The 14,044-nt window shown below is 45.5% G+C and overlaps 1 protein-coding gene across 3 annotated transcripts in view; it reads right to left on the minus strand.

Annotated features, from left to right (window-relative positions):
- Positions 1–14,044, minus strand: part of PACSIN2 (protein kinase C and casein kinase substrate in neurons 2) — a 152,430-nt gene that overhangs the window by 49,698 nt on the left and 88,688 nt on the right. For all 3 annotated transcript variants that reach the window (XM_072596338.1, XM_072596340.1, XM_072596339.1), the window contains one exon: positions 324–451. In XM_072596338.1, the coding sequence (XP_072452439.1) occupies positions 324–383 (60 nt within the window). In that variant the 5' untranslated portion in view covers positions 384–451. The remainder of the gene's footprint in view (positions 1–323; positions 452–14,044) is intronic.

A 14,044-nucleotide genomic window follows, 5' to 3' on the forward strand; every position in this document is an offset into this window, starting at 1 on the left:
TGCAAGTTCAAAAGCCACAAGGCTTCACTGACAGAGACTCTCCAGCTTTCCCATTTACCTCCCTTCTCTCCTACACAGCCCTGAAACCCTCTTATGATGCATTTACTGTGGGCCTCTGGAACATGGATAAGCCAGGCTGGAAATCAAAAATGTCACCCTTGTGAACAACGATGCCATCCAGAATCAGGTCAAAACCACGACTAGTCTCTATTGGTATAATTCATAATATACTCAAGAAACAGATGTTTGCTCAACCAATCACATATAAGGAAAGCATCCCAGGGGCCTCTAAGCCACAGCAGAGAGAACAAGACAAAACTCACCTCCCAGAAGCTATCACTGGAAACTTCTAGGCCAACAGAATCATCATAAGTGACAGACATGTCTTCAAAGGCAGAGGAAGAGCCCCCGAGGGCTGAGACTTGGAATCACAGGCGCTAGAAGTTCAACTCTATAAAAAAAAAGAAAAAGAAAAAAGATGATGAGTTGGATTTGTCTGTTTTTAACTCTCAAAATAAAGAAAGAAAAGAAAATTCCACTTCACAGGTAATTTCCATTTCCTAGCCTAGGCTGAAATGGAGCTTATTGGTTTGTTTTATTAACAAAGTTAATAAATTTGTTAACAAAAAGTTAATAAATACCACCTTTGACCTATCAGCAACAGAGACTGAAATGTAAACTTGCCTGCTTTCCTGGAAAACTCCGAGGACTTTCTGAAGAGCGAAGGTATTTGGATCTACTTCACAGACAGAGAATATAAGAACTCTTAAACCAAAAGACGTTCATGTGGGGCCCCAGAGAAAGGAGAGTAATGGCTCAGGCCTCTTTCCCAACCCATGGTGGCTCCTTTCTCCCTGCCTGTCCTCCAGTGCTGAGGGAGACTCCAAAGGTGCCACTTGTCCCACCTTTGGTTTCTGCTCTGCTTCTGAGGGGGCCCTCCACTTTGGGCTGCATGTACCATTGAGTCATCACAGCACTGGGGCTAGTGGAAGTCCTGGCCACACTAGGCTCAGCTAGGCACAGACGCCAACAGCGCCATCTCCCAATTTTCTCCCCAAGCAGGACTGGTACAGAAAAAAAGGAGTCAATGAAAAGCTGTAGTGAAGCGATGGTCTCGACACAAACTTCATGACTCAGATTTTAAACCCAGGGAAGAGCTTCTGAATATAAAGAAGTTAAAGAAATTTTTTTTCCTATAAAGTACATGTTGATGAAGCCCATCAACGCCACGGGGTTTGCCAGTTATGTGTCCAGACCACATGGGAAGGTGTGGAAGCAGGGGACGTGGCCCAGGAGGGCCAGGGCTGCTGCATTTAACTGGCCATTTTAGGACCCTAACAGTAGGCCTTGAAAGGGTGGCCCATGCTGCTGTACTTGAAATATTTTGGAAGAAGGACCCTAAATTGGACACTATCTCCACTTTGAGGACTGGAATGTTCTCTCTCCTCCCCTCTACCTTCCAAGCTTTCCTGGCTTCCAGATTCAACTTAAAATGTTAGCTCTTCTGCATGAGCCCATCCCAATCTCTCAGTTGCCAAGGCCTCCCCTGTGACATGACCTTTCATCTACTCTGTGCACATCTTGTATTCATACCTTTGTTTACCTAGAGCTTCCAGGAAGCAGGGACCAGACCCATTTCTTTGACTCCCTAGAAGTGCTTGGCTTAAGAAATGCTTACTGAATGAATACCACTACGCAACAGCCTACTTTAGAATTCATCAATCCACAAGCATTTCTTAATTGCTTCAAGACAGAAATTCAAAAGAGAAGTTGTCTCTGAGCTCAGGTAATCTAAATTCCACTGGGAGAATGTGACAGATTCACAGATCACCAACTACAGGCTCTGGCTGGAGGGGCAGCCCACAAACAGGCCTCCTCCATGGCAGAATCTCCATCCTCATGGGCTTGAAACGCCAGAGGGGTTTTTATTTTAGGACAGAAGTAATGGGGAGCCCCAGAAGCTTCTTGAGAAGGAGAGTGACATTGTCAGACAGAGGCAGCTGTGTGTGAGAGATGAGGCAACTGCAATGGCCCAGGAGAGAGCTGACACATGCCTGGTCAGGGATGGCTGTGGGATGAACAGAGAGGAAGAGAGGGGTACAAAAGAGGGTAAGGGCATGGAAGTGCCTGGCTCCCAGGAGGACGGTGACAGTGAAGAGCTTAGGGGCAGTGGAAAAATTGTACAGTCCTCAACAGAAACAGGGCAGAGAGGACGAGGAATGACCTTCAGGGGAAAGTCAATGAGCCCTGCTTTAGACCGGATGAGTCTGTGCTGCCTAAAGGCTATCCAGGTGAGAATGTACAGAGGGAGCCTGAGATGTGGCCCTGGAGCTCCGAGGAGGGATGAGCATCGTCTGCAAAGAGATGAGAGGAAGGAGGGAGGAGACAAGCATTTAGACAAGAGATGATTCAGGATGAGAGTCAGTGTGGGGAAAGAAGGGGACAGGGCCTGGGCTGGGACCTTCACTCTCTTACTGTGATCGAGACTGAGAAGGATGGGCCCAACAGGCTTTTGAAAGCTGAGCTCTTTCTTCATTCACAGAAGATATAAATAGCTACAGTTGCATGGTTACAAGAAATGCACTGCTTCCTAATGGCAGCTGCTCTTAACGCAAACACCAATGTATGACGGTTTCATAATCTGAGTATTTGTGAAATAAAGACAGAAGGAAGTATGTGGAATATTAGCCAGAAGTTCATCAAAGCCGACTAGACCAGCCTGGTTTGCTTGATGGCATGTCCACAGAATGGATTTTTCAGTGTGTCGGTCAGTGTCCCTCTTGAAGGCAGCTCCTTGGAAGCTGCTTGGGGCTCAGGAATGGCCACTGAGTTATTAGGTCTCTTCCTGAGCTTAATAAAATGTGAGCGATGTGAATGCAGCCCAACCAAGCCTGACAACTCACAGTCTAATGAGCACAAGCTGGGTTCTCACCCCTTCCTCTTTTCAAAGAGGAGCCCTCAGACTCTCTCAGTCCAGTAGCCTGAGTGTCACCAGATTCAAGCAGAAACAAGAAAACAAATGCTCAATAAAACCAACTCTGAAGAGAGTCCTCCAATGTTTACCATGTTCTCGCGCCAATTTTGTGGAAAATATGGGGGTAGGGGCTGGCCAATAGTACAAGTGGGTGAATATGAAAACGAATGAATGGCCAGACCCCAAAGGAGCAGCACTAGGGGCACTGGGCTGGCCCTATCTCTGACATTCTGAACAGAGACTCGAGTGAAAGAATAAACCCCATTTCTAACGTTGATGACCTGGACAGCGTGTCTGGGAGGCTCAGGGATACTGACCCTCTGGACACACGCTTAGCAGACTGATAGGAGACATGAAAAGCTGGGAAGCTGGGGAGCAGGTCAGGAACTCGGGCAAAACAGAATGTTCTGTTACAGCTCAACAATCAGGGGGTCCCTCTGGGGAGGGGGCACTCTCTACCGATGGACTCAAGGCACCAAGCTCATCCAGGGTCATGGGGAGAGCGGAAAGGTCAGAGGGCCCATACTATTGCTCTTTGACTTAAAATAACCTAATTATTGTAATGAAGTGTTACAAAAGGCAGTTTTCTCCCATCACTTTTTGTGAGTATGTCTTTCTTCTGAAGATTTCAAAGCATAACCAACATTTCTCTGATTAACTTTACAATACTTCTTTGGGACAGAAAATTAACAAGCATGTCAAGTTTTCTGATGGAGATACAGACATGTCTAAAAACTGAGATTCAGGAAGCTTTCCATGGGGACTGGGCAACTTAGCTGCCAGTCTCCTGCTGCCTACAGAAGGGGTATCAGCCTGAAGGGTCTTTTGGGGGGGGTCATCAACTCAATCTCAAAAACTTGAGACAAATGTAAAAGCTCTTCTCCAAGAATCAATGTCCTCCATTTCAAAAGATCATGATCTGTGTCCAGATTACTCATAAAAATTGAATGATAAGTTAAAAGCACAAAAGTTCTTTTCCTTGGCACAAGAAGCATAAATACTCTTAATAATGGCTTCACCCAGACCTGATTTTAGGAACTTTCAGAATAACTCAGTTATTAAACATTAATGACATATACAGGTCCAACCATGCCACAAATCTGCTCCCAAAATGACACAGGCTCTCAATTCCCTTGATACATATTTTAGGCCCTTCCCAGCCCAGCTATTTCTCAACCTATTTCCAGCCCAAAATTTCCCACAACTCTCATTCATGTCCTCTACATTTGGCCAAATTACTGAAATTAGTGTTCTCTGGACCTAGCCTGCCCTCTCCCACCCCCATGTACTTGGCAAAAGGCAGTGCCCCCCTGCCAGATATACTTTTTTTGTCTTCCACTTCTGTGCCTGTTGTATCTCTGTACCTCTTTCAAGCCCCAGATCAGGTACCATTTCTTCCATGAAGGCTTACCTGATCATCCTCCCAGTGGAAGATGACTTCTTCCCTTCTCCTCACCCACTACTGGTTCATTCTACTTTTCATCCTACTTACGTGTGTGTGCGTGTGTGTGTGTGACACCTCCCACCTTTGTCTGCAAGCTACTTGATGGCAGCATCTGCCATTTTTACATCTATCTTTCAATCTGCAGGGCCTTGAGTGGGGCCTGGAATAAGGAGACACTGAATAAATGGCAAGAGAATATAACCAAGGCATTGGACTCCATCCAGAACATACAGCTGAGGTTACAAGAAAGATCAAACTCCAAGGGCTTGACGTCACAACAGAGGCACAAAGTGCCAGGAGAACCAGAGGAAGAGGAGGAAATCATGCTCTCTCATGGTGAGGAGGGATAAGGGAGACTTTAAGAAAATGAGCTAGCTTTAACTGAGCGAGGCCGTGGCAGAGGAGACTTTGGAAGGATGGATCATTTAAGCAAAAGTGTGGAGGGAGTAAGGTTCTGAGCATATTTTAGATACAGTCAAGATTTCATTCAACTGAGCTGACATGGAAAACAAGAGAGAAGCCATGAGCCAGAGGATTAGAAGGCCTAGAATTCAGGACTTCTACTCTATAAGCAAGGAGGAAGCAGTGCAAAAACATTTCACTGACAAGTGCCAGGATCAAAGCTGTATTTCTGAGAAGGAACCTGGCCACATGCATGCAGCACTGGCCTGCTCACATACACATGGCACATTGGAAGGATGGGTAGCTACTGGATGACTGGCAAAGGCTCCAAGACTTGGATTGAAGAGATGCCAGCTGTCATTCAGCCAGCGTCCAAAAGGAGTGATTAATGGAGCAACGTCAATGTGGCGATGTGCCTCTAGGAGATTTACCCAATGGCTGGCCCTTAGTTCTATGCTGCTTGACATTTTCATCAATGCTCTTGAAACCACAGACTGTATGTTTATCGAATTTTCAAGTGACACACAGGCATGAGTGATGTGGAATACTCTGAGGATTTTACAAATAAGATATAGGAAGAAAGACAGGAGGTAGATAGATGGATAGACAGATAGATGGCAGCTGGAGAGATACAGAAAAAGAACTGTCTAGTGCAAAGTCAGAAATCACCATAGCTAAAACAAAGAACAACATCCTAACAAATAGAAATGAAAAAAGTGAAATCTAAATGAATGCACAGAGGCACCCATACAAAGTGCCCCGCTGCCACATGGGGGGTTTAGTTGACCATGAGCCTGCTCTAGGTCTCAATAGTGACATGGTGACCCCCAAAGTCACCTTCATAAGTGTCCAGGCAAGCAAGGTGCAGACAACTCCACTATTCTTAGCCTGGTGCCCCCTACCACGAACAAGAGCGAGGAGCCTTGTTCTTCCACTTGGCCCCAGAGGGCAAAAGCCCAAGCAATTGGCTGCTGCTGCAATGATGCTGAATGAATTAGACCTCAAGAAAGGAACAACTTTTTTCTTTCTGGATAGGATTTTAATTTTATTTATTTATTTTTTAAGTTGACAAACAACGCCAATGCTCTCTTGGTCACATCCCCAAATACCTTTTCATCTACAGTCCAGCCGGTCACCTATGTCTCTCTCTGAAGGCATAGCCCTTGTTTCATTAGCAACAAAGGAAAACCTGTTTACAGGGTATGGCAACAGTAGTCAAGGCTGCCAGGGAGGGAGAAGTCTCCTATTGCTAACAGTCTTCAAAGAGAGGCTGGGTAACCATTTGTTCTCACAGACAGGTCATCTAGACGGTATCTGAGGCCCCTCTCAATTCTGAAATTCACTATGTTTGAGACAGATTTATCTCAATAACAGTCCTCCTGAAGATGTCATCTTTATATATGGCTGTCCTTCATGTAGTTATGTTCAAGGTGGAGCTGGAGACAGTTAAGTGAGTGATAAAGAGCTTGTTGTCAGTGGGGACTGGAAGTAAAGGAAATCTCCAGCTTAGTTCCTCTATAAAATACAAGCAAACACACTTAGTGCATGGGCTCGGGGCCCAAGGTGATTAACAGAAAAAACATGGAGGAATTGTTCCTTCCCACGATGAGTCCTTAGATTAGTTCTTTGAAGGCAGATATTTGTCTTGGTCCAACGACTCAGTACAGTATGATGATGACTAACCACTACACCAAAGCACATCTTATCTTGTGGGATACATGGATAAATATCCACATAACGGGGTCATATGTTGTTGGAGCCAAAGGGGGCCTTTGAGATTATCTAGTCCAATTCCCTCAAGTTATAAACAAGGACACATGACTGGTCCAAGGTCATACGGTGATTTAATGGCAGAACTAGGACTAGCAGCCAGTCCCCCGACTCCTCACCAACTCTGCTCTTCACTGGACATGGCAGCTCTGAGCACACAGTGGTCAGAAAAATAAAAGAAGGAAATAAACTCAAAGGTCAAACTGGCTTAGAGACCCACAGTGGGCCACCATCAGCGCTAGAGCAAGGATCCCAGACTTCCTGGAAAAGGCCCAGCTCAAACCAAGAAGAGGCAGAGAACCAGAAACTGATCCCTATTCCTCCCATTTAAAGCCCCCATCTCTCTCCACTGCTTCAGTTCAAGAAGTTACAAGTGCAGTCCTTACCTCCAAGTACTCACCAGGCAGTCATGTTTCCTGCCTGTGGGGAAGGCGTCGGGTCAGCACAGTCCAAGGACAGTCAGGCTGCTTTCCCAGGTAAATACAATGGGCATCTGTATGGCCCAGGCAGTTCCTGCTTTTCTTGTACTGTTGTCTAACCAAAGACTTTGAAGCTCCCTCCACTCTGAGCAGACACAGTCTGTCATCACCAACTCAAGACCCAATGCCTTGCACTGATTTCCTGAATTTTAAAATTCCTGCTTATCCAAAGTCCTATTCAATAAGGATCCATTGCTATCCCCTAGGCAGCCATAGTCTGGTCTTCATCAATGCTGGAATTGTAATCGTGACATCATCAGACCTTCCCAGGGAGCCTCCTTAAACTCTCATTCATTCATTCATTCATTCATCAGTGAGGCAGCTGGTACACTCAAGGACCTTGGGGCATTAAGGGGAGCCAGAGAACACATCTGACTAAAGACAGTGAATTTTCCCTTTAAAAACAATATAATTTTTGACAGGAAGTGTTGAATGACGATTTGCACTGCCCACTGAAACTCTCCCTTACAGGCCTCTCTGTGATCTGGTGGTCAAAACAGGTCGGTCAATATTTGTTGTGTCAGATTTTATTACACATAGGTCCTGTCCTAGGCATGGGGAACTAGGAATACATAAAGATTAAAAAACAATATAGATAAGAGCTCACAATCTAATGGAGGGGAGGGGTAAGACTTGGGCAAAGAACAGGGTATAAACTATAATTTGATGTGGGCAAGGGAGAAATCCAAAGTGGTCTAGCAAAATGTGAGACCAGAGCATCAAGTTTTTGTGTGCAGGGTGATAAGGAGAGGCTTCACACAGTAAGTACATGAAGACTGGGTTGGGCCTTGAAGGACAAGCAAGGTGCAGGGAAGGTCCATTCTTGGCCCAAAGGCCAACGTGTGTAAGTGTACTGAGGTAGGAAAGGGCAGGTCAAACCTAGAGAATGGTTAGCACAGCCTGGTCAGAGGGGCTACTTCATTAGAGGCAACAGTGAATAGGCTTCCAAAGTGGAGACTGAGACAAACAGACTGAGGACACCCAGATATGCCAAAATACCAGAAGACCTACTCTTTATTTTGTCACAAAGGAAATTAGAAGGTTTGTTCTTTAACAAGAATGGCCTGCTGAAACCTGCCCAACAGGACAACAGGTTGGAGGGGTAAAAGAATGAAAGCAGGAAGAGCAGTTACATGGCAGGAGAATTAATGAAGGTCTACCTGGGCAGGGCAGCCCTGGACAAACAAAGAAAATGGGGGGGAGGGGAGAGAGATAGATGGAAGTGAAAAATCTAGGACTCAGCAAGATGGAGGAGAAAGACAGTAAAAGTCAACCCTACGGTCTCCTCCCTGGGTGGATGCCTGCAGACATAAGGCAGTGGGAAGGAGGGAAAAGCTTGGGAGGACAGTGCCAGCCTTCTGACCACCATCGATTGAGTTTGAGGGAGGGCTGGAGACACCAAATGGAGGTGTGCTGCAGGCAGTTAGAAATGTTGGACCGGAGCAGGGCTGAAGATTCTTACAGAAGTGATAACTAGAGCTGCACACCCGAGGACGAGGGCACAGAGGACAGAAGGGAACCCAGGACAAAGAATGTCCAACCTTAAGGAGGAGAGGAAGAGGAAGCAGAACTAACAACAACAATGACCCAAGTGAAAGGGGAATCAGAAGCTCCGTGTCTCAGAAACCAAAGAAAGCAAGAATGATCCAAAGGAGGGGGAGGTTAACAGCTCAAAGCCCTACATGTGCCCAGGAAAAAGCTGGGCCAGGAAGGTTCAAACTCCAAAGGGTTAAGGAGAGGGACTAACCAACTGCAGGCACTCTCTGAACCCTCCAAGGCTGAGGGGAAAAGACAGTGACAAGTAAAACTGCAAGGAAAGCAGTGAGCTTCACCTGGAAACAGGCTTCCTGAATGCCTAGCAGAGATCTTGGGGCACAGAGCAGTTTATGATTCAAGAACACAGAGAAGCATGTACTTGCTCGTATCTCCCAGATGGGAACCAATGGGAGAGGGAAAGGAGCAGGCATTCCTCAGACCGAATGAGCCCTGACATGACCCTGCGTATGATTAAGGCTGCCAAGGACTGAGAAAAAAGAAAGTTCAGAGCCCTAAAGAAGGTCCTTTCAATCACAGCCTTGGTGCCAAGTCAAACAGGACCTCACAGAAGGACTTGAAAGATTCAGGACTGCAAGGGCCTCAGAAAACATCTGGTTCAGCCTCCTCTCTCTGCATTGATGGAAAGGGAGGTCCAGACTGCAGATGACTCAGCCAAGGACTCGGAGGTGGTAAACAGTAAATCCAAAATGAAAATCCTGCTTCCTTGAGTCCAAAGTCAGCACTCTTTCTATTGACTGCACTCATTTATCTTCCTCTCTGATAAAGTCATATTAAAAAAGTGTTCCCAACACTAACAGAGGCAAATTAGAACAACTCTGAGGCTCCATCTTATATCCAGAAGACAAACAGAGATAACAAAAAAGGAAACTGAGGGCCTGTGTGAGGACAAGCACACTAATGCATCATTGGTGGAGCTGTGAATTGGTGCCACCACTCTGAAAAGCAAACTGGAATTAGACGCTCTGAAAGACACTAAACAGGGTCGAAACCCTTTGGCCAATCACTATCACAGCCACGCCTATATTCCAAAGGGATCACAGACAACAGGAAAGATCTCATTTGCACAAAAATACCAATAACAGTACTTTATGTTGTAGAAAAGAAGTACAAAATAAGCAGGGGTGGGGGGAAGTGGAGAGCTGAACAAAGATGTGAATAAAATGGGATCCTGGTGGAGGAGAAAAAACGATGAGAGGGAGGGAGGGAGAGCCTTGTGTGCACTCCTGCAGAGGGAGAGGAGAATGGCTAAAGTGACTCTAAGACTAAAACTCAGCAACTCTGAAAGATGTGAAACTCCCATGATTCAATGTGTCTCTGGCCCAGAGAGGGATGGGAGGAGGGCTTTCACTTAACTCTCCTTATCTCTTACATGGGAAGGCTTTTCTTTTCAAATGGGAGGAGGATCACAGAAGCATTCAAAGACATGGAGTGGAGAACAGAAGGCAGTTCAGAAGAAGACAGACAAGGCAGAACAGATTTGAAATGAAAATGCTATATTTATTACATGCTTTTAAAAGAACACATGAGAATCTTAGAACTGAGACATTCTGTTCATAACAGAGATGTGCAGTTTGCTACACAATCCTCATTTTCTGTTCTGTCTGCAGAAATATTCATGGTAATTAGTGTTTGTCAAATTCAGAAAAACAAAAGCTAAAAAAATGTTTTCTGAAAAGGTCACAGGAGGAGAAGAAATCTGTCACAGCACCTAAAGCCCCTGGCATCATGGGAGGTCTCCTTCAGGGAGGGTGTGCCCTCCCAACATGGCCATTCCACAGAGAGTGCACCCTGGACAGACCCACACACCAACTAACTATCCCCCAACCTTGCTGGAGCTCACATGAATTTAAGGAAGCTGTTCTAACACAAATCACAGGGACCATTCCCAGGCCCTCAGGGTTAATGGCTGCTGGGAAAACTCTCTTGAAAATGTGAGCCCATATTCAAGGGTAGGGGAATTTCCAACCATTATGTATTATTAACCAATTTTGGCATTACGTGATCAATTTCAGACGACAGGAAAGGGCCAGGGGAAGCACTCTATTTTCTGCCCTGTGGTAGAAACTTCTTGAGAGGCCTACAAATCACCTCTTTGGGAACATTCTCCAAGATTCCTAGATCAGGAGGGATAAAGGTCTGGGTTCAAATCTGGACTGTCAGTAGGCAAACAGTGTGGCCCTACCAAATCCCTTGAACTCTCTGGGCTTCAGGGTTTTCTATGTAAAAAATAAGAACGATGTACTCAATAATCTCAACTATGGGTCCTGAGGGGGCCTGGTCAGAAGGCCTCACAGCCTGTGAGACTGAAGTTACAAATGAAGAATACAAAATGCCGAGCTTTTCAATCGCAGGACCCAAGAGACCACACTTATATAAAGGCACCTGACCTTGCTTTTTAAAAAAATGAGAGGTTGTGTTTTTGCATAGTTTCACTTCCTAACCAACATCCCAGCACCACCAAGAGACACTTGACACTCACTAGCTCTGTGACCTTGGGCAAGTCACTTAACCCCAATTGCCTCATCCTGGGTCATCTCCAATCGTCCTGATGAACATCTGGTCACTGGATTCAGATGGCTCTGGAGGAGCAGTGAGGCTGGTGACCTGCACAGCCCTTCCTCATTCAAAACAAAGTCAAGTGCAAGTCATGTCATCATTTCTCTGATGGCATGGTCTTCTTTGGCAACGAAGGATGAACACACACACACACACACACACACACACACACACACACACACTACTTTCCAGGTATAATCATTCATTTCTGCTCATTTTCTTGAGAGGGGGGTGAACAAGCTTTTCCAGGGAAATATATAATAGTTTTAATCCAAATGTTGAAATGCAGGGGTAGCACAAATCTAATCCAATTGGGCTGTAGTCTGGTTCTGTCTTTTAATGATGGCCTTGGCTGGCCCTTCATGGACAGCTTCTTTTTAGGACAAGTGTGATAATCCTTCCCTCAGGCCTAGAGAACTGAGCAGTGAATTCTCCAGGACAAAATGAATCAAGAGGCAGCAGACAGGACCTGGAAGAGGAAGGACAGAACCTGTGGCAGAGCACAATTTCCCCTGATTTGGGAAGCAGAAGCTCTGCCCTCTTACCCCCGGCAAGCCCTATCTCATGCTCCCAGGTCGAGGCACTCAGGTAACAACTCCAGGTGAGCTTCTCTGAACCCTACGAACCTTTGCCAGCTCAGCACAATAGGAAACACAAGCTCATGTGAGGGATCTATGGGGGACATCCAATATCCTCTGTTATTCAGAAAGTTCCTTGTGGAACATCTGAAGATACAAATGTTTTCTGTAACTATAACAAGTTGGAAAGAGATGACAAACAAATGTAAAGGTTAAAGTAAGAACTGAATTTATATATTTAAACAAATGAACCTTGGAAGTTCTCCATACACAATTAGGTTTTGCAAAAGAATAGAAACTTGTGAGACAATAAAAACTATGTAAACTCAAAAAGACAGAAAATTTAAGTAACTGTAAAAACTGTTCATCAAATTTCAAATGTGAATTACAGAGTTAAATACTGTTAGAGTAAATAAAACTAAACTTGAGTGACTCTTCAGACCAAGCGACCTCAACACTAATGAAGCTCTACAGATAATGCCCAATTATGTAAACTACTGCCTGGAATGGCTGAGGAGGAGGGCAGTCAACAAAGCTGAGAGCCTGTCTTCCATGCACTTCCAAGGTCATCAGGTCCAACCTCAAATCCCTCTGACTCTCACTTCTTTTCCAGGAAAACTCTCCTGCCCTGACTATGCCTTCTCTTTTCCCTAGCTTGACTGCTCAGTGAATCAGGGGAGCTCAATCACCTCCTCTCCACCCCCTTGTCCTCGTGGGTCCTAACCAGCAGAACTCAGTCTGCTGCATATATCACCGAGGCTCCCTCTTCTCTCACCATCAGAGGTGACCCTTCTTGCCAAGGCAATCCCCTCTACATATACCCTTGATTCCATTCCATTCTGTCTTCTCCAGTAGACCGCTCCCTCTATCATGCCCATTATCTCACAATCTCTTCCTCTCTATTACTTACAAAGATGTCCATTTCTCCCTTATCCTTAAAAACCCTCACTTGCTATGAGCATCCCTACTAGCTACAGTCACATCTCTTTTCTCCCTTTCCTGGTTAAATGCCCTGAGAAAGCCATCTATACCAAGTGTCTCATCCCTCTCCTCTTACTGGCTTCTAAATCGTCCACAATCTGGCTTCTAACCTGATCATTAGCCTGAAGCTCCTCCATCCAAAGTCTCAGCTCTCCTGTTGGAGTGCCAACTCCACGGGCCTTTTCTCATTTCTCAGGGTGCTTGACCTTGTTTCATCTGCTTCTGAGACTCCTCCTAAATATTCTCTCCTTTCTAGGTGGCCATGACCCTGTTCTCTCATGACTCTCCTCTTCAGTCTCTTTGGCTGTATCTTTCTCCTGGCCAAATCCACTAACTGTAGAGGTATTCCAGGATTTCTCCTGGGCCTCCTCTCCCTCTCTGCTCTCTCAGTGATCTCAATAGCGGCTATGTTACCATTATCACTTCTGTGGAGATGACTCCTAGATCTATTTATTCAGCCCTAACCCATCTCGTGACCCCACCACATCATCAACTAACTGCGTAGTATATGTATCAAACTGGTTGGCCCAAAGGACTTCTCCAATTCACCATCTCCAAAACAGCACTGTTTGCCCCCAGACCTTCTCCCCCATCATCCAGGGTTATAAATTAGGTATCATCCTCAACTGCTCACTCACATCTATCCTACACATGGAATCAACTGTTAAGCCTCCACAGTATCCTGTGTGGTACAGTGACAATCCAAGAGAGCAGAAGGCAAAGCTGCTCAAGTCTCCTTTGGCCACTCTTGTCAGCCTCTGGATGATAAAGGACAGAATCACAACAGCCCAACAATGGCCACCATAATTAAGGAAATGGTAGAGATCCTTGAGCTGTCTTCCAAGGAAGCCAAGACAGTATCTCCATTCACTAAGAGAATTGTGAGCTGGGATTATGGAGTCAATGGCATAGGGAATTGCAATGAAGGATTCCAAGAGCATGAGAATCTGCCAAGTGTTAGTTCAAAAGCTGGACTCTGATCTTTCCTGAGGAGGTAGTATCTGACAGGAGCCTTGAAGGAAGAGAAAGATTCAGAGAGGCAGAAAGAAGGAGGAGTATGCTTCAAGGCAGGGAGGGGCAGGTAAGGGAAGGGGGTAGAGGAGAGAGAAAAAGGAGTGAGGAAGAGGAGGCGGATGATGAAGTGGATAGGGTTAAGAAGCACAGAGGGTATTGAAATCAGCAAGCTGCCAATAGTTCACCTTGGCTAAGACAAATAATATGCATTACTGCTCCTACTTCACAAATAAGAAAATGACAAGATCACAGTGAGCAAGGTTTAGTGACCTCTTCCAACAGTTTCACT

This window comes from Notamacropus eugenii, chromosome 3 (assembly GCF_028372415.1).
Source record: "Notamacropus eugenii isolate mMacEug1 chromosome 3, mMacEug1.pri_v2, whole genome shotgun sequence".
In the NCBI taxonomy this organism is placed as follows: Eukaryota; Metazoa; Chordata; class Mammalia; order Diprotodontia; family Macropodidae; genus Notamacropus; species Notamacropus eugenii.